General features: G+C 28.5%; 2 protein-coding genes across 7 annotated transcripts; both read right to left on the minus strand.

The window, feature by feature from the left end:
• Positions 1–1,120: 1,120 nt before the first annotated feature.
• Positions 1,121–4,269, minus strand: LOC145189250 (uncharacterized). Its single transcript, XM_080065838.2, has 3 exons — positions 3,527–4,269; positions 3,284–3,386; positions 1,121–3,201 (listed from the first exon to the last, which is right to left on the minus strand). The coding sequence occupies exons 1-3, from the start codon at positions 4,079–4,081 to the stop codon at positions 1,613–1,615; spliced, it is 2,247 nt and encodes a 748-aa protein (XP_079921964.2). The 5' UTR covers positions 4,082–4,269; the 3' UTR covers positions 1,121–1,612.
• A 5,323-nt stretch (positions 4,270–9,592) lies between these two features.
• On the minus strand, positions 9,593–20,388 carry LOC145189044 (uncharacterized). Of its 6 annotated transcripts, XM_090086695.1 has the most exons (18): positions 20,078–20,122; positions 19,811–19,879; positions 19,398–19,583; positions 19,103–19,195; positions 18,716–18,799; positions 17,780–17,830; positions 17,306–17,419; positions 17,003–17,082; positions 14,754–14,847; positions 14,516–14,597; positions 14,280–14,374; positions 14,008–14,157; positions 13,463–13,713; positions 11,589–12,406; positions 11,248–11,358; positions 10,950–11,121; positions 10,580–10,631; positions 9,593–10,293 (listed from the first exon to the last, which is right to left on the minus strand). In XM_090086695.1, the coding sequence occupies exons 3-18, from the start codon at positions 19,563–19,565 to the stop codon at positions 9,805–9,807; spliced, it is 2,904 nt and encodes a 967-aa protein (XP_089942821.1). In that variant the 5' UTR covers positions 19,566–19,583; positions 19,811–19,879; positions 20,078–20,122; the 3' UTR covers positions 9,593–9,804. The 6 variants fall into 6 exon arrangements, with proteins under 6 accessions (XP_089942821.1, XP_089942820.1, XP_089942818.1 ...); XM_090086694.1 differs by lacking the exons at positions 19,811–19,879; positions 20,078–20,122 and adding an exon at positions 20,134–20,388; XM_090086692.1 differs by lacking the exon at positions 20,078–20,122 and having other exon boundaries at positions 19,811–19,890.
• Positions 20,389–22,230: the final 1,842 nt, after the last annotated feature.

A 22,230-nucleotide genomic window follows, 5' to 3' on the forward strand; every position in this document is an offset into this window, starting at 1 on the left:
GTTTTTAATTTATTACATGTGCTTTTTTATAGGGTAGAAATTACTGTTTGATACATTTATTTATTTATTTATTCATTATTATTATTATCATTATCATTATTATTATTGTTGTTATTATTATTATTATTATTATTATTATTATTATTATTATTATTATTATTATTATTATTATTATTATTATTATTAAATGTATATATATATATATATATATATATATATATATATATATATATATATATATATATATATATATTTATATATATATATTCCTAGCCATTTTATTGTTTTAAAACTAATTACCTACGCAAATAGTTAGCAGGTTAAATTTGTTTTTTCTAACTAAAAAAATATCTGGGTTAAAATATAACACAATTGCAAAATGAATAGATAAGGGTATCTATAAATGCAAAAATAGTTGCTAAAACTATTTAAGCATATTGTGCATATTTATTTACAATAGTTAAATGAAATTTTAAATGTTATGGAAATTCTGAGAAAGAAAGTTTCGTAGCTATGTAGAAACTAATTATATCAAAGATGCCAATGTTCATAAAATAATACGGATTAACGCGTAAGCACCGTTTAAGTGAATCCCGAGTATAAATCATCTATTTTTTTAAATTTTCGAATACTCCAATATCCAAAGCTGTAAATTTAAGTTTATTTATAAAGTGATTTCTAAAGTTAAACGTTCTGGTATTTTCAGCCGATTATTTTCTATATTTTACACTAATCTCGTTTATATATATTCAGATATAGAAACCATCGGAGGTGGGAGATGTAAGAAACGTTTTTACGTAAAGAGTAACTTTGCTCGCCATCTTTTTTATTATATCGATTTTTTTCCGATTCCGTAAACGAATTTTTTTATTTTTTTATTTTACACTTCACAGTTACAAAAATTAGGAGTAACTCCTGTATGCTAGAAAGTTACATCGATTGAGATAAATAAAATTATGTTAATGATGTATTAATGAATATTAGAAAGTTAATTTTTAAAGAAATATTTATCATATATAGTGTTAATTTACTTAATATATTTTATACATTTTTATATATATATATTCTTTTTGGAATTATATTTGTTGCATTCTAGTTCACAACAAAAATAACGGAGTCATTTTTATTTCAGATGTTTATTAATCATAAAATAAACCGATTCTATATTTTTATGTTACAAATATCTTTATTTTGATTTTTATGCCGCAACCCCTTTTTTTTTTCTTTTTTTTTTTTTTTTTTTCAAAAGACAGGGTTTACCCACAGATGTAGATATGATCTGTTCTTTAAAAGTATATTAGGCAATGTGTTTCGAGTAATTTCAGCTTTAAACATTCTATTAAATAAAAAAGGTGGTGTAAATGTTCACCAATTTCTCAACAAGGGTTTATGCAAAAAAAAAAGGTGACGATTATTGAAATCCATCAGGAATTGTTTTTTAACAGGAAAAAATCGGAAAACATGATAGTAAATGGTTGATTTCACCATCTCGTTTCATGGATGATTCTTTCGACGATTGTTACTTCTTGTATATATAAGAATGAAAAAAGATTGACGATGCAGTTATATAAAAATCGCTGTGATCTCTTAATGATGTTGTAGCTGAAAAAGATTACAACTCTCTTGATGTTGTGACTGAAAAAGAGGAGCTGGTTTCGTTTGTTGTGCTCAGTCCATCTGCATTATGAAACATCTCTGCTGAAGCATTAGTCGTTAAAAGTTCTGGTACTTCATCATCGCTAGAAAGCAGCTGTTCAATACTAGTGTGCTGGGAACTAAGGCTTGTTGATGAACATTCTTCAAAATCTGATTCATAACTCCAAATTTGATCGCTTACTTTTTCTAAAGATTTTCCGTTATCTTTTTCGCTTAAAAATTCTGATGTGGACCCCCCGTTATGCAAAGAATCTTTCTTAATATCATCTTGAGAAAGACTTTGTGCTTCACAGCATAAATAGTTCATTGATTGGGGTGTATTATACAGATGTCTAGAACTTTCATGGTGACAAAATAATGGCTCCCAACCAGAAATATTATCAGATTGACATGACGGATGTCTTCGAATAGCCTGGTGCTCATAACATGGTATTTTAACATGTTGTGGGCATTTTAGATTTTGCAATGCATTTAGACTAAAAGTACTGCGTTTTGATATATCCTGATATGGTCTTCTGTTACAGCTGACGCTACTTTTCGAGCGATAAGAATAAGTTTCGTTTCGATACTTTTTGTTGTAAGAACTTAGAAAATTGGAGTTTTCTCCGAGATTTTGCAAGTTACAAGTCTGGGTAAAACTACAAAGCGTTGGTACAGAAGATAAAGTGGAAGGATTGCGCATTTGACAATCTTCCTTTATGTAAGGGGGAGGTTTAGGAGGAACCATTTTGCTTGAATTAGATTCTTCTATTTTGTGCGAAACTTTTTTCCGGCAAAAACGATCTGCTGTTATTGACAAGAAAGCAATAATGACTATTAAACACGTGATTGTAAAAAGGCCTACAAAAAGTCTTGTCCAGCCCAAATGCTTACCCTCATTGGCATGCTGCATTGCAACTGGCCCATCTGAAATATTTGGTAAACAAAATTGTTCATCTTTTTTGTTATGGCAATCAAAAACCCCGTCACAGCGCAAGGAGCAGTCAATATACTTCCATTCGTCACAAATAAATATTTCCCTTCCTGCAATATCAATGCATTGTTCTTCCACCGGTGCCATAGCCTGGTATATGCAGTTAACTCGAAGCTTTGTAACTGCACTGCTATTTCTATGAGAAGTAAGTGATACAATTAAACTGCTGCTGGGGACCAACATATTCTCAGGGGGAGAACCCTTTCCTTGTGATTTCCAATAAACAACATTTTTTCGAGGAAGAATTAATCTTAATTCGTCATATTCATTAAAAGAAGATTCCAAAGACTTCCAATCTTTAAATTTCAGCATCATGTGTTTTCCATGGGGAACATTAATAGTCCAATTGCATGAATAGACATCTTCTAGCCATCTCAGTGGAAGAGTAAAAGAACCTGAGAATCCGTCAAGAACACCGCCACATGCATCTTCTTGGACATAATACATTTTAATTGACGGTAGTAACTCTGTTTGAGCTGCAAGCACATTTGGTCTTGTTCTATATGATATACGCAAAATGTTCGTTGCTGTTCTTAGCTGGTTCATCGGAGGGTTCTCTTCGCAAAAGTCTCCTGCAATTAAAAATCAGTTTTTTAATCAATCCCGCGAGTCTTTCTATTTCTAGTTGTCATACAAATGATAGAGTGTAATTACCTAACATGTACCCTGCCTCCTTGGTACCCTCACGAATATAGATATTGCTGTATAAACAAGATCCAGGGGGAAGATCAAACTGCAAGAATTGAAGTAAGATTACCTAAAGTATTAATAAATCTTTAATTATATTTCAAACCATGTGCATTTTTTATTAAGCTTAAAGGTTTTCATAAAAGTAGCTTCACTTTTTATTGTTGTTCAATAATTTTTTATGTTTATTTGAATTTATTTAAAGTATACCTTATTTTGGGAGGCAAGAATGGTCCAAGAGCATTCATGAGGTGTTGCGGACATGTAAACATATGACGGTACCGATATATATCCATTCTTCTGCGTCATTAATCCACCACAACCTTCTCGTTCAAAAATAGAATAAAAAGATCGGTTTCCGGTAAAGTCTTCTCCAGAACTAGTTAACTTAACAATTAGTTTGTTACTGTTCGAAAATAAAATATCACCAGGATCGTTGCCAAGGTTGTACGATGTTGAATCGTTTGCGTCAATAATATCTAGTTTGTCTTTTGGGCCAACATAAAACTTTTTAACTGTTAGGACCACTCTTTCTCCCTCTGGCATGATAATCACCCAAGTACATTCGGTATTTATCTGATAACCATATGGATAGTTAGGACTTGTAATAATTCCAAAGGTTTGATTTACATACTGGTGATTGCAATTTGTCGTCTTTGGTAACGATATAATATCAGTATATACGTTTGCGTTAAGTTGTCCGTGCGCAACTCTTTTGTTTGTAGAAAAAAAGATAAATAGAACACACAACAAGAACCTGTGCATGGCTTTCGACAAACTTCAGAAAGGTGAGATTTACGATAAACAAAGGCTATTTATTTAGTATATTTGCTCAATTTTCTTATCTTTCGTTTTCCTTTTTTCAAATTTACATTTCCATAAACAATTGCTGCTTGCTTGCAGCTACCTCAATTATTCTCCAAAGATATGCCGAAATGTTCCAGTTGATTTATCTTCTATCTACAGAGCGTGCAAACGTGTGAAGAGAGCAACTCAAGCGATTTATGTAAATTATGTAAATTATGTAATTATGTGAATGACGTCATAGGTTTTAGAACTTTTACTAATTTTTACTAATTTAAGAAACAAAAACTCTTATATTTCACTGCATTTGAGACAGAAAACAAATAAGTCATTTTGAAATTGGAAGCAAAAAATTTATTACAAAAAAAGAATATTACTATAGATTTAAATGAAGAAAATTTTTGAGTTTCGTTCTAATTTTACTTAACTTATGGATAGGGTTTATGGGATTATGGGATAGAGTTTTTTTGAAATAAATGAGTTAAAATCCTTGAATATCTGAAACAATAACTTTTTAAACTAAATTGAAAAGTCGACGTCTCTTTAGCTCATCGTACCATCTTTCATTGTCTCATCTCATCTTTTCGTCTTAACCTGTGTTTGAAAAATTTAAAGAAATGGGTAATATACTTGTAACTATCGAGTCACTAAATGGTATCGAGTCACTAATGGTTGAGACAACTGAGGCATGTATGTTGAAAAGATAAAACAATCACATAGTTTATGTTAATTCACATCTTTTCACCTCAATTAATGATAGGGAGAGCGACAATCAAATGTAGAGTTTTCGTTTGTTTTTTTAATAAAAATTTACAGAAATTTTTATCATTGTTATTTTATTTTACTTTATTTTATCAGTTTTTGTTGTTGTTTTTTTCATTTGTTTAGTTAGTTTTAGATATTTTCTTCAAAATACAACAAGCAGCTTTACACATTTGTTATTTACTACTTTCTAACCATTGTTTTTACCTACTTCCTAGCAGTTAACAAATATAGTTGCTAGACAGCAGACTTTGGTTTTTTGGTTTTTTACGATTAATAACAAATAAAATAAAACTTTTTGTATAAGTTACTTAAAATGAATCTAATTTTCTGAAGTTAAATAAAACAGAACTTTTCATGCGTTTAAAACACTGCCAGGTTTTCGGTGTGACGTGTTTACATTCGTACGAAAAATTGTAAGTTAAAATTTATTTTAATCGAATTAAATCGGTTATAATCGAATAGCAGTTCTACGCAATCTCTTGAAACAATTGAAACAAAATAACGTAAGTTTTGGGAGGTATTGCAATTTTTTTCTGAAATCCAGTAAATTTGTATTTCTAAATAACAAAAATCATTTTAAATGAGAGTTATTTTAAACAACTTTTACAGATGCAAAAAAAAAAAGTGTTCAATCCACTAATGAAACTCATGTAAATTGATCGTAATCGTTTTATAATAAAGTAATTTGGTCAGATCAAACGTCAAGTCTAGCGTTTGAACCAAAAAAGAACTTCTTGAAAGGCAGGTTCAATCTCCAGATTTTTTATTCGATCGATTCGAATTACCTGAAGAATCACTTTGGTTAAAAAAACCAAGACAAAAAATCTCAAGTCTGTCATTGAAAGAGAGTAGATTAATACCAAGACTGTACCCACAAATAATGCCGGTAGATTTTTAACTTTAGTAACGATTTTTTTTTTTTGGTAGGGGGATAGGGGAGTCCGAAAAAATGGCAAAACTCCACTACACATTTCACTAAAATTAGAGTTTGACTCGCATTATAGACCTTATTCTATTATAACACTTAGCTGTGTTTCAACAGGGTGCGGCGAAAGAAGCGATTTATGATTTTTTAACAATTATTGAATAGAATGAAAAAACAAAATTTAAATTTTAAAACAAAATTCCTTTTTTTTTTAACTTTGTTTCAAAAATAAAAAATCAAATGAGAACCATTTTCTCAAACTCAAAAACTTTTGTCTTTTAATGGCATTTTTCATAACTTTGGGGAATGTTTCTTGCAAAACGAATTTCTTTATAAATTTTTTTCTTCGATTGCTGCAAGGTTTGGAACACAAGAAAAAAAGGTGAAAGTTTGGTATATCAAATAGCCGTATTAGTAAATTATCTAATGTAAAAATTGTTACCTCAGTAATTCGATGTAATACAGTCAGGTAGCAAATGGGGAAATAAAAAAACTTAAAAGTGTTACCATATAACGTTATACATTTATTTGGGTCCGATCATTTTTGAAAAAAAGAATGGCCCGTAAATCTTTTTTATTTATTAAACTGCTGTGAAAATGCACTCCGTCATTATTAATCTTGTCATGTTTTCATTGTCTTCAGCAAGATCTAAAACTGCTCCACTGGTGTTCTTGGTGCAAAAAAAGTGATTCAAATCTTCTATTGAAATTCAGAAGAGTCAGAAAGTTCATGTCTTCCAAGTTTTCAGTGTAGCTCAATCTCAAAACATCAATATCTTTGACCGATCTCCCAGTTTGAGGCTTCCTTTACATTTTAAATCTCCAATCTCGATTCAGCAAAACTATCTACTAGCGAACGAATGGTAGAAATGATCGGAGCATTTCTTTCACCATGTAATCTTCTGCAAGCAAGCTGTATTAGTAATCACTATTTCATTAATTGTTAATTAATTATTGAATATTGTTTTTAAGGAAATTAGAAATAAGGAAATTAAAATGAAATGCAATCAAATTGCGAAGCTATTTTAAGTTTTCCTGTTAGCCTTGCAACCCTACGGTAAAAGTTTTTTAAAAAAGTATGTTAACAAAATCATAAACTGCAAAACAAAGCAATAATGAATTAGAAGAAGATGCAGGTTATTCAAGGAACAGTGGTAGTTCTTATAACATCCCAAACCACACGTAATAAAATCATGTTTAAATTGAAGCCCTTTTTTTTTTCTCCTCAAGGATAAGTAAAAGCATAGACGATTTAAAATAGAATACAGTTCATACTTAGTCAGAAAAAAATCTTTTGTGATGCATCTATCATCTCATCTAAACTAAATCTCATCTAACTAAAAGCTCGAACACATCCGAGCATGCTAAAGTTATTAAAGTTGATATGATATGAGTGCGAGTGATTAAAATTGATATGATATAAGGGGGAGTGATTAAAGTTGATATGATATGAGTGCGAGTGATTAAAATTGATATGATATAAGGGCGAGTGGTGATAATTGATATGATATGAGGGCGAGTGATTAAAATTGATATGATATGAGGGCGAGTGATTAAAATTGATATGACATATGTGCGAATGATGAGTATGGTATGAGTGCGAATTGTTAAAATTGATATAATATGAGTACGAGTGATTAAAATTGATATGAGTGCGAGTGTTATGAGTATGATAAATAATATTTACAGAATGAGATCAAAAAAGAGCAAGAAAAAATAACTGATAAATGAGTAAGACAGAAAAACTTGGAAGGTAAATAGAAGAAATCTAAAGAAAATAGAAAAATAATCTAAACCACAATATCATTGAAAAATTTCTTCAGCTGAAAGATCAGAATAAAGATCCAACTCTTTACTAACTTTAAAAAAACGCTGATAACTAATAAATAAAACGTGCTTATCTTACAAATAAAAAAATGATTGTTTATAAGTAATAAATAGTAGTAGTTATTTTTATAGGCTGTCCACTTAGGTACTGAGCTTGTAATAAATCGGCACCGGACTAAAGATTACTTATTATCAATTATTTAAATGATGGTTAGCCTTCCATGAATAGAATTTTAAAATTCAAATGAGTCTTTCCTCACACGATCTTGTTTTTACGGGAAGGTGCAAGTCGATCAATGTATGTCAAGCATGCTGACGAGCAGAGTAAATGAAATTTAATCTAAAAATCAGTGTCATTTCAGAATCCAGTTTCTCTTCCAGTTTTTTACGGATTAAAACTCTTTTTAGAGTAGAAAAGAAAAAATTTCCAACTTCACTTTGTTAACCTTAAAGTGTCTTTCAGTTTAAGCTATGGTCGTTATTTTGGCGAGAATTCCGGTGTTTAAAATGTTCAATTATTATACCGTGGTGTGACCAAGCAGAGCCGTATGCAGTAAGAAAGTCCCAACGTAACAAATGATAAATGTTGTATATCATAAGATAAAATGTTATATAATAAAATGTTGTATATCATAAGATATTTCACTTTTATTTTTTTTCTTTATTGTTTTCAAATAATATTTTTTATTATTTACAAATAATAATTAGATACCTTTCCCAAAATATTTATTTTAAAGAATAAAAAATATTTATTTAAAAATTTATCATTTGTTACATTAGGACTTTTTAACAGCATTGGACTTAGGTCGCATCACGGTACAATCACTCTTCCTTTTTTGGACAAAACAATTCGCGAGGTTAGAATTATTTTGTTCTATCTCCAAGTTTAAGCGTTGGGAGAAAGTTTTTGATTTTTTTCTTAGAGTAAAAATTATTTAAAATTTCTTTAAAAATTATTTTAATTTTTAAAGAAATAATAACTTATCTTTAAATAGTTTATGTTTAAACAAATTATTTAGAAAAAAATTTGTAAAATAGAGTATATTTTAAAAGCAATCGTTACTTACTAAAATCAATAACTCATTTTCTCCCAACTTTTAAAATAGGAGATAGAACAAAATAATTCTAACCTCGCGAATTGCCTTCTAATCATGCTTAACTTGCCGCATCTTATTTTAAAATTTACATATTTTGAGAATATCTTGAACACAAATGGTATCAAAAATAGTCACAAAAAATCGACATTATCGAAATGCGTAAAAAAAAATGATTCAAAAATTTAAACCACCTTTCGTAGCACTTTAACTGAAAATTTTTTCCAGCATTCCCAGCTAAAAATGAAGAAAACCTGTATCTTTTTAGTTCTTTTTTAAAGATACAACCCAGATTTCCTATCTTGTACGAACACCATGAACAGCGACGCACTAAAAGTATATAGATGCACTTGAGACTAAAAAACGAGATCATATTAGAAGTCGGAAAAATGATTTGAGAGATCTTTGGTAGGGAAAGCCTCGTAATCAAAAACGTAAAAACTTTAACATTGTTTTCATTTTATTTCATTCTCTTGTTTAGTATGCTTGTCCTACAAGTTCCATTAACTGTTTCAGTAAAAATGGAATATAAAATAACTTATCACAATTATTTACACGACGAAAAGTGCAAAACCTTATGTTTTCGCAAAAGAACGTTCAAAGTCCTTTTTTTATTATCGATCGTTATTGAAAATAATAACAATAAAAAAAAAAGATATTTTGAACCTTTTTATAAGTTATTTCAATAAAAAGCCACAGCTTTTTATTGATAAAAAGTTTCTCACTTAATCGAACGATCCTCAACTTTATCGAAAGAATCTTCATAGAAGTTCGTGACAAATTTTTTAAACTCATAATTTTTTTTTTTTTGTGTAAAAAAATAATCTTTAGAATGCGAATCAAGTGCTAGCAAAAAAATAATTTATCAAAATTTTTACCCAATCGAAAAGAAGTTAACAATATCAATATAAATAAGTGAACTTAAATTAAATAGGGTCAGGTGATTTGTTTAATAATTCTTTGTTCTCAAAAAATCTTCTAAAACAAATCAATGAATAGAATACCTTCCGATTTGTTTGCAGAATCACTGTTGTCTGTACTTATACATTCTATCTACTGTGTTGCAACAAAAATTAAATGTATTCTGACTGACATTTGTCGCAATATCTACCACGAAAGTCGACTTTACGCCATCCACATTGTTTACAGCGGTATCGTTTGTTTTCGTGTAACATCTTCTTTGCATTAGATACTATCTCGTTTTCAATCTCAGTGGAAGCAAGCATAGTTTTGGTCGAACCATTTAATGATTGCAATTGATTATTGCTTTTTTTATCAACCGAATCAGTTAAAAGACTCACGCTATAAATGGTATTGCCGTACGTAAGTTTTGAAAGATTTACTTTTCCTTCAGCAGGTACCGAGCGATTGGGAATAGGAAGATCTTCATAGTACGAATATGAGTTTTCCTGATTCGGCAATCTATATTGATCATTCGATAACCCCGCAGATTTTGGTTGATTAATAAAATATGAACGCGATGTATCAACTGCATATCGCGTTTGTTGAGAAGCAAAACTTATATTGCTCCTCGGTGAATCAGCAGTACCGTTAAGGGGGTTCTAAAGAGATTTAAAAAAAAAAAAAAAGTCAATTGAACACTGATAGTTATCAAAACAAACACAATTGTTCATATATTGGACTTAAAATAATGATATCTATAAAGTTCAAAAAAATGGATCCAAAACGTTTATCAAATATGCTGTATTGTTTTTTATTTGGAATCGAGTTTCCCATGCTTAGGAACCCTCGCCACAAGCAAAATTGGAATCTTAAAGCACTCTAAATTATATTCTAAATTTTAAACAGAGCAAACATAATTGCGTGATAATTGAAATGCAAATATACTTCGTATGATGAACTGCCGCTTCTTGATGAATTTCTTTCAGGTGGAGCATCACTAAAACAGAACTTCATAATTATTTTACATTTATTTCATACTTTCACATATATACTTTCACATATATATAATAACTAAACACAAAATGAGAAAATTGAACTACAAGTTTCTAGAAACTATGCCCTGTTTATCATTGAGGTTTTTATGAATAGAAAAACCTGTTAAACCACTGTTTAAATCAAGAGATGTTTAACATAGAAAAATACAGAAAGAAAAAAAAAATTACAGAAAACAATAAAATTCTCGTTAAAATTTCACTCATATATTTGAAAAACAAAAAAAAGCATTTTCATCAACAGGCGGAAAATTTTAACATACAGTACAGTGACTTGCTCAAGGCGTGTACCCAAATCAGCAGTAAGTTTCAAAAAATTATCAGCTTTTCTTTGCAACATTTCGGAGCGATGAAAACTAAACCACCGCTTATCATCAACCAACTTAACAAGATTTGAATCATTATCAACTAGCTTTGATGCATCACGAAATAGCCCTGTCAATCATGTTAAACTTACATTGAAATAAAGCTTGCATAATAAAAACCTGCATTAAATATTGATTTGCAAGTTCTCTTCAATAAAAAGATATATGAAAGAAGTGAATATTTAAAAGCTCATACTTGTTGCTTCAGAGCACTGATGAAGTGCAAGCATCAGATCACCAGATTTTTCACTAATTTGTGAGTCTTGAAGCATTTTCTCACCTCTATTTACTAGGAAATCGAACTGAACTAAAAGAAATGTTTTTAACTTTGAAACTTTTGAGTAACAAATAACATAAATGTAACAACTGGTAAACTGGTATTATAACTTATAACAACTGGTTTCATAAATATAAAAATACTTTCATCCTTGAAGCACAGAAAATTGGACTTGCTGTTTAAAATTTCTTACCGATCAAATTAAGCCTGTGCACAGGAGAAAGCAAAAAAAAAAAAATTAAAGTTGAAAGATTTCAAACCTGATTTTCTGGCTGATGATTGCCTGCCACTGTTGGTATAACAACTATCAAGAAATCTGTCTATGTTTTTTTTTGTATCAAATTCTATAAAGTTATCTTCACCTTCAAATTGTCTGTAATTTAAGTCTGAGTTATTCGCGAAACTATTTGCACTGCTTCTGGAGTCTATAGAGTCTCGCATATCTAATACTTTTTTTTTGTACTGCTGTGATGCTGAGTCAAGAACATCATAACTTGAACTCCGATTGATATTTGATTCTATATTGCTTAAAGTTTTCTGATGTGTTTCCATCATTGATCGCTGACCAGGAGGAGCACCATCCTTTATGATATTTTGGGAGGTGAATTGCTGTTTGTTAATCATAGAGGAATTACTATTACTAGGATCATTTTGAAATATACTATCCATTGAGCTAGAGCGTAAAACAAATGAGTCAGGATGAAGTTCCTTTTTTGCTTTTTGCTTTTTTGTACTTTTGACACCTTTAATTACATCTTCTAATTTCTTTTTGATTGAGCCATGTCGCTGACGATTTTCTAAAAACTGAGAATGCTCCGTTACACCTGATCTTTGCTCAATAAGATTCTTTGGTTTGTCACTTTTAGTTAACAAACTGTTTTTAACTATTTGTGGAGATCCAGGAAGTGGGACTTCTGACCTATAAGCAGGGTTCAAATCTTCATTGTGGTAAAATCTATTCTCTACATTTTCTTTTGCTTCATTCCGGTCATCAACAGCTGATTTAACTTTAAGTTTGGCTGAATGATCATCTGAAGATGGTTGAATTATACAGGTATTAGTTTGAGGACTTTTTGACCTAAACATAATTAATTATAAAATTAAAAATAATCAACAACTTTCTAAGGTTAACAAACCAACTAAGTAGAAGTTACTTGTAAAAGATATACTATGATGTAGATGTAAATAGATGTACTATAATACAGATGTAGATAGATGTAATGCAATTTAGATGTATATAGATGTATTGTAGTATAGATTTAAATACATGTTACTTAATATAGATGCAAATAGAAGTTATTTCATGTAGATGTAAAAATAGATATACTTAAATGTAAATGTAAATAGATTTATTGAATTCTTGTTTAACTATTATATTTTAAATAATACAAAATTTAGGGTAAATATATAAAAATAAAAAGATTTTCATACCCAATTGATTTTGATAACAATTCAATAAATCATTCAACACAAAAATTTAAGCCGAAGATTTGGACAAAAAAAAATTACATGGTGAAAATATTTGAATAATTACACAAAACAACTACTTTTGAAATTGCCCTCAGTTTGTTAACTGATTTCTATAGGAATTTTTTTTTTGCAATTATTCCTTAAATAATCGCAAATTTCTTCTGTCAAGATTTTATCAAGTCATTTAATTTTACAACATAAAAATATGACACAAAAAAGAAAATTGCAAAAAATTTCTTTTCTTCAAAAATTTAGTTTATTATAGTAACTAAATTAGTGTTAATACGTAGAAAAAGAAGTTTTATGAAAATGCATAAAATTTATGAAAAAGATATTTTAATTGAGAAAGTAAAATTTCATTAAGAAAACATTTCAAGCATTTTCACAATGCATTTCAGTAAAACTTGAGTTTTCTGCAACCATATGGATTTCATGCGTTCATGAATTATATTTGATTGCATAATCTTTATTTTTGAAGATAAACAGGATATGATCAAAGTTTTTCTCAAATTTCTTCATAACCAGTGCCACAAATACCATTAGAATAAACAATTACTTTTCAGACAAATTCCCAATACAGTGCTTTTTAATGCCAATGAAAAAAAAAAAAAGTGAAAAATAACTGAAATCATATTAATTCTATATTTAATCATTAACATTATACCTGGAAGCTGAGGTATGTCCATTCTCTAGTGAACTTTTTGAATCTTTAGTTCTTCTAGATTTACGCTTATGCTTGCGATGAGATGGTGATTTTGGCTTTGAAAGAAGCATCTCTTTTGATACAACTTTTGTTGATGGTGGTGCATTACTTATATCAACAGGACTTCCACTGGAGTTAGCATATATAACAAGTAAAGGTTGGAACCGACTTCTATAACATTTCTCTTTGACATTGTACCAATGTCGACCAATCTTTAAATAGAAAAAGAAGAAACTAAATTTTAAGGAAAAAACAAGACTGCAATAAAAATATTTTTAACTTAGCAACAATAAGAAAGAGTATGTAAAAAAAAGGTTATAATTAATTTAGTAATCAAGACAACAGCAGTTGGTTAATTTAGTAATCAAGACAACAGCAGTTGGTTAGATTTAACTAAAAATTACAAAAATATTTATTTAATATTAAATATTTTATTATTAAACAAATTAAAACTTAGATAACTTATAATTTACATTTATGATTTTATAAGAAGGTATAATATCAACCTTTCTAACATGAGCATCATCAAAATAGATCCATTGTTCCTCTTGTGAGTTGTAAAAAAATGAAACATAGTGTTTGCCATAGTAACAAACAACACCCACTACTTTCAGCTCCAAATGCTTATACTGATTGTCAGGAATATAACTGAAAATCTACACAAAGAATATTTTTTAAAATTTAATATCCTGAGTAATTCTTTTTTGATACACAAACATTAAAGAAATCAAACTTGATAAAGCAAGGTAAACTATAACAATGAGCAGGAAACACTTACACTTTTTAAATACAAAGAACTTTGGAAACAATCAAACACATCTGTGATGTAATCTGAACTTGGAGAATCAGTGTCCCAGATCACACCAACTGTCACTATAAAAAAAAAAGAAAATTAATTTTAATTAACATTCAATATTACTGTTCAACAAGATCGAGCAGAAAACTAATTTGCTTAATTACTTTAATTAATTTGCTTAATTGCTTTAATTATAAGTAATAAAAGCCAAATCTTACAAACATCTGGACAATTGATTAATGTGGTATTTGCTGATGTTGTATTCTTACTACTGTTACGATACAAACAACGCTTTAAGTCCTGTGCAAAGAGATTCAATAAATTTAAATATTTTACATTTGCAAATTTAAATTTTCTTCAAATTTAGTAACTTTCAACAGAATTGTGAGTAAGACATTAATTTATTTTCTTAAGAGAACTTTTCTCTTTTAACTCAACAATTAGAAAAAAAAATACCGGACAAGATTTAGCATCTCCAGACTGAACAGAAGACTTCAACAAATTGACCAATATATTTTGATCTTCCCTTGAACTTTCATTAAAATGTTCACTAAAATAGAACTGAGAGAATAATCTGTTTTTTCAATAGATGGTAATTAAAATAACTGCTTAAAGTTTAAAATAAGATTCACAAATAACAAAGATAAATTTTCTTTTTAAACATTTTTTAATTGAATGATTGAGTTCTTTTATATCCATTTTGCCATTTTCTGCAACAAATGTCAAAAAAACATTTTTCCTTTTTTATTTTCTGTGGAGAGAATGTGAAGTGAAAGAATTAGAGATGCAAACCAAGGAACCCACCCTTAAGCACCGTTGGTGTTTTATTTCTTAAATAAAATAATAGCAAATATATTTTACTTAAAATATTTTATTTGTTCATATTCCGTTTTATTTTTGCACTTAAAAGATGAAAAGAAATTTAAGCTAACTTTCAACAAGAGACCGCATTTGCAGTTTCAGAATTTTTTTTGCGTTTATTTCACAAAATTTTGAAAACTTATTTTTGGAGATTTTAACGTGGCAATCAATATTTTCAAGGATATTTTTATAACATTGAACTTCCTTTATGTGACAGAAATTCACAAAAATGATCTGATTAATTTTTCATGCAAGTAAAAACACAAAAAAAGAATTGAAAAATCAAAACAAAGAAATTTTTGAATTGATACCTACATATTACATTTGTTATGTTATATTTAAGATAAGTATGACATAAAAGAGTGTCATTAAAAGATGAAACACTAGTGGAGTTGAGATACTAGAATAACTAAAGCATGGATTTTTACATTCCATAACTGGATTTTTATTCTTCAAATATACTTCTTCCCAGACTGATACTCAAATTGGTTATCAGGTGGGAGGAAGTAGTAAACTATGTAAGTAATAAATTGGTCATCAGATGGGAGGGAGTAGTAAAAAAATAATAAACCAGTAAACTCTGAGTTTACATACACTTCAGAAAAATGATCTGTAAACATTTTTTAAACTCTTTTTTTAGTTAAAATAAGAAACTAGTTTACTATAAATAGAATTCAAAAACTTTTGTCAATTTTATCACCATAATGACCACTATGACCTTCTCCACCATAACAACATCTATGATGTCTTTACATACAACTTTTGGTCTAATAAACCCATTCATTCTGACATTATCATCTTTTGGTTCTGCTTAACCAAAAACTGTTTTAGATGCTTTTGTTACTTATGAACTCATCTTTCAATTGACATGAATATGAAAACAAGGTATAATGATTGTTAATCTTTAAGATTGTACAAGTCTTGCTTCGACAATTAGCATGTAAGTAGAAATTTATAAGTGAGTTCAGTTAATCATATCTAAAAGCGCATCTGCATCTTGATTTAACATAGATCTTACCCTATTCCCACTGTGAGAATTCTGTGTAAGAGTGAATGTAAGGGTATAAATAGGAGATAGGGATTAAGGACTAGACAATCAAAATTTTTGAGCAGAGGTTGAATATCGGTTGTATTAAAATTTTAATGAATAATTTGGTTTCAGTTTTTAGCTTAGACTCCTCAAAAACAAATGAATAGTTATCCATATATTTCATTTTCAAATATCTGAAACCATATTATTGCACTAGCTTGAGAATAGGAACACTTGAAAAAGTCATGTTTCAGATTACTGGTTTTCTGATACCTTTTTACTATTCTGATACCTTTTTACTATTCTAATACCAACTAAATTAAAAAATGCAGTTTATTTCCAAATTGCTATTTAACAGATCAATTAGTTGGTGTAAAAACTGACTAAAATATGAGTATTTTAGATCAATTTAAATGTATAACACTTCTTGTCAATTATAATTTTCATAACTCATAAGTCAAAAAATAGTAAAAATGGCTAATTAAATGATTCTTGGGTAAAATAATATTTTTTTCAAATGCTCAGTACTCTATTAACTATTTCTGTACTCTTTTAAAACAAGTTTAAAAAAAAAACTGTTTCCATCTTACATGATAATAAATGGATAAAATATAAACCCCCTTTTTATTTCTAAAACTTAAAAAGTATGTAAAAAATTAAGCAAAAAGAAAGATTTCTATGAAAAATCCTCTTGATAGGATGCAAGTGAGAAAATCATCCTGGTTCATTTTCAAATACACCTTATAACAAAATTTCCTACTTAAAAAGCATGCATTACTTATCAGGTGGGTAATGAAATAAAATAAAAACTCACGCAAGGGATGATGCAGAAACATAATGCACAAATTGGTAGTACGATTTTGGTTCACCTGTTGCTTTGCATTTACAGGAAACCTTTTAAATAAAATAATTTATTTCAACCCAAAAAAAAAAAACAATAACTAAGAGAAAATTGCTTTTTAAAAAGTGATTTTCTTTTGATCTTTATTTGAACATCTATAACACTTAAGATATCTAAATGTACATGGATAATGCCTGTAAAAAATTGAATTTAGGCAAAAAGACTTAATATATAAATAGTAAAAAATTTAAACGATTAAGATTAAAATCAAAAAACCTGTTCAAGGATATGTGAAGCAAACTTTTGATGTGGGATGCAGTGCTTTGCAGCACAGGCATCTTCATTTTCTGTGTATGCAATGTGACAATGCAATCGATGAAGAATATTCTCCTAACAAAACAAAACTAAAAATAAAAACTAAAATAAAAACTAAAATAAAAACTAAAAATAAAAACTAGAATAAAAACTAAAAATAAAAACTAAAATAAAAACTAAAAATAAAAACTAAAATAAAAACTAAAAATAAAAACTAAAATAAAAACTAAAAGTAAAACAGCAACTAAAATAAAATCAAATTGATTTTTTAACATTTATTTAAATTAAAAAAAATAAAAACAGTTTAATGTCACACATTTTCATAATTATTTTTCAAAATTATTTACATCCTGCAAGCATAATAAAGTTATGACCAACTATCAGAGATAAGAAAGGATATTTTCATAAAAAGAAGGTATTTTCGTAAAAACTCACAAAGCACTCTGCTGCATCGTCCATTCGACCAAGTTGAAAGCGATGCTCATCCTAATTAAAAAAATATTAAGAAAATATTGATTAAACAAAAAAATGTCTTTTTTTATTTAAGAGAGAATAATACAGTAATATTTCTGAAGATTTATACTGGTTTTTTAGAGGTTACTATCAGGACATAAAACCAAAATTTTCAAATTACTGTTACTGGGATGTATAAGTGTGTAAATAGATATCATGTGGTCCATTAGTACTTGAGCCCAGATTTACAAACTTTATGTTCTGCAATTTAGTGCTCTCATTGACATACAGCCATTTTTTTAGAATTTTTAAAAAAACACCTTCCTACTTCTAAAAATTAACTTTTTTAAAAAAAAATCACTGATATTATGCTAACAAGAAAATGTTCAAGTTTTTTTTTATCACCTCTATCAAGATAATTATAAACCATTTTTTCTTTTCTTTTATAAGATACTTTTGTCATTTTTTTATTAAGAGAGATATCTGACCATTAAATCACACTGTATTTTTTCTGTTTGATTAAGGGAGATTTCTGAATAATAAATCACACTGCACTTTTTCTGTTTAAGAAAAGACAGAAAATAAATAAGAGAGATATCTGACTAATAAATCATGCTATATAACTTTTGTTTAGAATATTTTTACTATTGCTAGTTTTGATTATTACTAAATTACATTATTTGGGGAAGGAGATAAAATTGATAGGCTGTCCCATGAATATTTTTCTGAATAATTATATTATATGCATTGCAGCAGCTGCCCTTGCTACAACAACAAAGTACTGTAATAAGAATCACATCACAATAAACACAAAAATGACAAAAGGATTAAGTGGATAAATTAAAAACAAATAGTGCATAGTATTGAGTTTACAATAAGTTTTGGATTTGTTTATAAAAAGTGTATATAAATGCATACAACAAAAGCTTTGGCCATAGATTGCCTTAAATCATCAGGATCAAGAGCAGATGCATCACTATCCTGAAACTTCTGAAACATCCTCTGGAAAAAAAAAATTTAATTAAAATTTTTCCTATTATAAAAAATACATTTTATCAGCAGAAATCAATAAAATCTGATCTTTAATAATGATATAGTAAATTATATTAAGTACCATGTGAAATAAACTTTTTTTCCTGAATACTAATCACCTTTTTATTATCATTAACTAATTATAACTCTTAGATTGAAATGTAGCTATGTTGGTTAAACAGACAGATGAAGAGGTAAAGAACATTAAAAACTTAATGCATAAAAGTTAAAGTTAACATGTGTAAAAACCAGAAATTATTAAACTATAAATACCTTAAGTGCACAAAAAATACAAGCATTTTCTAAACAAGCATGTCCCTGCAGTAAGCGAAAGCTACGACGGAATGCATTTACATGCCACAAAATCTTGGAACAGAAAAATAGACTAAAATTGATATTCAGAATAAAAACTAAAGTGATATTTATATAAAAATTTCAACATTTTCTGTGTAAAAATAATAAGTGATTTTACTTAATATTTTTACATAGAAAATGTAAAAAACTTTATAACTGACAAATTATTACTTATAGAACTTTAGTAAAATGTTAAAAGAAGAAGTTTTACTACCTGAACAGCAGCATTCAGAAAGCAATTATTATCTCCTGGAGCATTAAATAGACCTTTGCTGGGCAAACAAACAGAAACTCTACTTTCTAAATGAGTTCTTTGATGCTTCTTTCCAAGTTGTGGAAGATCGTTAATGAAATCATCATCTTCCATGCTGCAATCACTCATAGCATGAAGAACTTATTCCTACATATTAGTTAAAAGGAAAAAAAATCAGATGGAATAACTTTTGTAGCTATTGATATGGATTTGAAAATTGCATTTGGTGCACTTTACTAATAGCTAAGTAATTGATATCTATGCTGCATGTAATTATGAATCTTATTGCCCAACTATTTAACTACAGTTGTTAAGAGTAACAAACACTTTATTTTAAGGGAAAAAAGTATATTTTTAGACAACTACTTACTTACACATAAAATAGCTGATTCCACATTACCATAGTTTTTAATAGTAACAACCATATCTTAACTTTATTGTAGCTTAATAATACAACATATATATATATATATATATATATATATATATATATATATATATATATATATATATATATATATATATATATATATATGTATATATATATATATATATATTATATATATATATATATTATATATATATATGCTTTATAGCTGCTAGATATAGAAACTAGTCGCTGTAAAACTTATATTTCTTACCAAATAGCCATAGTTGTTTATACAATATACAACGGTAAAAAATACGTTAAACTTACAAGCAGATGTCAGATATGACACCAAGAATAATTTAATATGGTCATTGTGACATCATTTTAAAGTCAATTCACAGGTTGTCTTTACATATTTTTGATCAAGTTTATCAGAATTTTATTATAATATGGTTTATTTAACTTATGTATATACACAGATCAGTATTTAGATAAATTTAAATGATGTTAGCAACTTGTATGTGCCTCAGTAGTAATTGAAAAATATAAATTCAAGTGAAATATTAAGCGATGCGTATGTTTAGTAGTTAAGTGGCACGGCAAAAATTAATGCATGTTCGTACCATTAGTAACACTTACTTTCTAAGATAACATCATTTACTCGAAATAAAGTTTTTGTGACGTTAAAATAGAGCGTAAATCCATTTTTATTCAACGAGTTACTTCTCGAAGTGCTAGTTACGCTTAGAATCTAGTTAAAGGATTACAGATTAACTTTCTATATTTAACTACACAAAATAGTTTTAAGCGCTTTTATTCTTAAGCAAAAAACAAAAGTTGGAAAGGTTCTCAGGGTCTTCGCAAATGTCGGACATACAATATTAACTGTTGAAAAAGAAAAGAAAAAACATAAAATAAAACCTTAAATCATTAAGAATAGAGAGAAAGATGTATATGTTTATAGGCGTAATCACCGAGAAGGCCTGGGTTGGCAATGCCTCCTCAAAAATCTGTTTGTTTTTTTAAGAAAAAGATTTTAGAATATCTCAAATATCTCCTTTTCTTTAGCATTTCTTTGCCTGATGATTATTACCGAATAATTGTTTTCTCTAAGTTACTTTCATCTTTTCTTTTTTTGTCGCCTATAGCGGAAATAATAATTGTAAATTATTATATTCCATTCGAATGCAATTATTTTATTTGTTTTGTTGAGAAGAAGATATGTAAAGTACGTTAGAGTACTAGCGTTTTTAGCAAAGAGTGTGTTAATTTATCGAAATGGTTTACGAAAGTAATAAAGTACGTATGGCTAAATATTATTTTACTATTAGTAATCTATTGAGATTTACGCAAAACTTTCCATTTTGTAAAAGTTGATAAAGAGTTTTTATAAAACTTAGCTTACTTTTGTAAAACTGCTGTGATTTTCATACGGTAGGTGATATAGATGATTGAAACTGTCGTAATGCTGCCCAGCATTTTTTATCTATTGTATACAACATAATTTTTACAATTTTTTTAAATCGTTTTTTAGACCAATTAAACAAGGAGAATCAGTTTCAAATTCAAATAGCTTAGAGGAACCTCACAATTTACAATGAGGTTCAACGACCACTCCCGATAATTTTAACAACAAAATCAATACCAAACCCTTACAACTTAACGAAATCTCAACTTTACAACAAGTACATTTGGTAAGGACCCGAAACAAAAATCTTTTAAACAATCCTGGTTCGATCGTTTCCCATATCAATCCTGGTTCCCATGGGCGTTCTACAGCTCTTGGCTGTAAAACGACCATGGACGCTGCTTTCTGTCTAATCTGAGTTGCTGCTTTAAGGAAAAAAATCGGGAGCGGCTATCGAAACTGGAAAAAAGAACTTGAATCTGAAAGAAAATTTTTAAAAGTACGAGTGTAGAGAGGCCCATAGAGAAGCAAACGAACGTTCGATTACAAGGCCTTAAACATGTAAAGATATTGGAGAACTTATTGACGCCAATTTTCTTGAAAATAAAAAAACGAATCGAAAAATTATTTTAAAGATTTTACAAAATATCAGTTATTTAGCCCTGCCATCTTGGCCACTTAAAGGAAACTAGAGCAATGAGAGAAAATGTGATATAAACTTCCACTTTTATCAGTTATTTTACTTTACGGTGAGGCTGACAAAGAACTGACCTCATGGCTTTAAAAGAAAAAAAATCGTTTTGTTTCACCAGTAATACATAGTGAAACACTTGAAAAAATGGCACTTCAAGTTTTACGTAACATTATAAAAAATATACAGTCAGAAGTTAGAATAGAGAATGAGAGCACGTTGTATCTTTTCAATAAAAATATTAGTGCATATAGTAACAATAATAATAATGCCTAAATCAAAATATATCCAAATGATAACATTTTCCCCTGGTTTTTCTTTTCTT

This window comes from Hydra viridissima, unplaced genomic scaffold (genome assembly GCF_058129835.1).
Source record: "Hydra viridissima isolate aposymbiotic clone 2 unplaced genomic scaffold, HvirCarnegie_v1 scaffold_5, whole genome shotgun sequence".
NCBI lineage: Eukaryota > Metazoa > Cnidaria > Hydrozoa > Anthoathecata > Hydridae > Hydra > Hydra viridissima.

Excerpts from the sequence above, each read along its gene's own strand:
- LOC145189250 (XM_080065838.2), bottom strand. The coding sequence starts at position 4,081 with ATGCACAGGTTCTTGTTGTGTGTTCTATTTATCTTTTTTTCTACAAAC. Across the intron at positions 3,387-3,526 it reads TTCTTGCCTCCCAAAATAAG|GTAATCTTACTTCAATTCTT; the intron begins GTATACTTTAAA and ends TTAATACTTTAG. Across the intron at positions 3,202-3,283 it reads GGAGGCAGGGTACATGTTAG|GAGACTTTTGCGAAGAGAAC; the intron begins GTAATTACACTC and ends TTTTAATTGCAG.
- LOC145189044 (XM_090086694.1), bottom strand. The coding sequence starts at position 19,565 with ATGAGTGATTGCAGCATGGAAGATGATGATTTCATTAACGATCTTCCA. Across the intron at positions 12,407-13,462 it reads GGACATACCTCAGCTTCCAG|GTCAAAAAGTCCTCAAACTA; the intron begins GTATAATGTTAA and ends AATTATGTTTAG. Across the intron at positions 10,632-10,949 it reads CTTGAGCAAGTCACTGTACT|TGATGCTCCACCTGAAAGAA; the intron begins GTATGTTAAAAT and ends GTTCTGTTTTAG.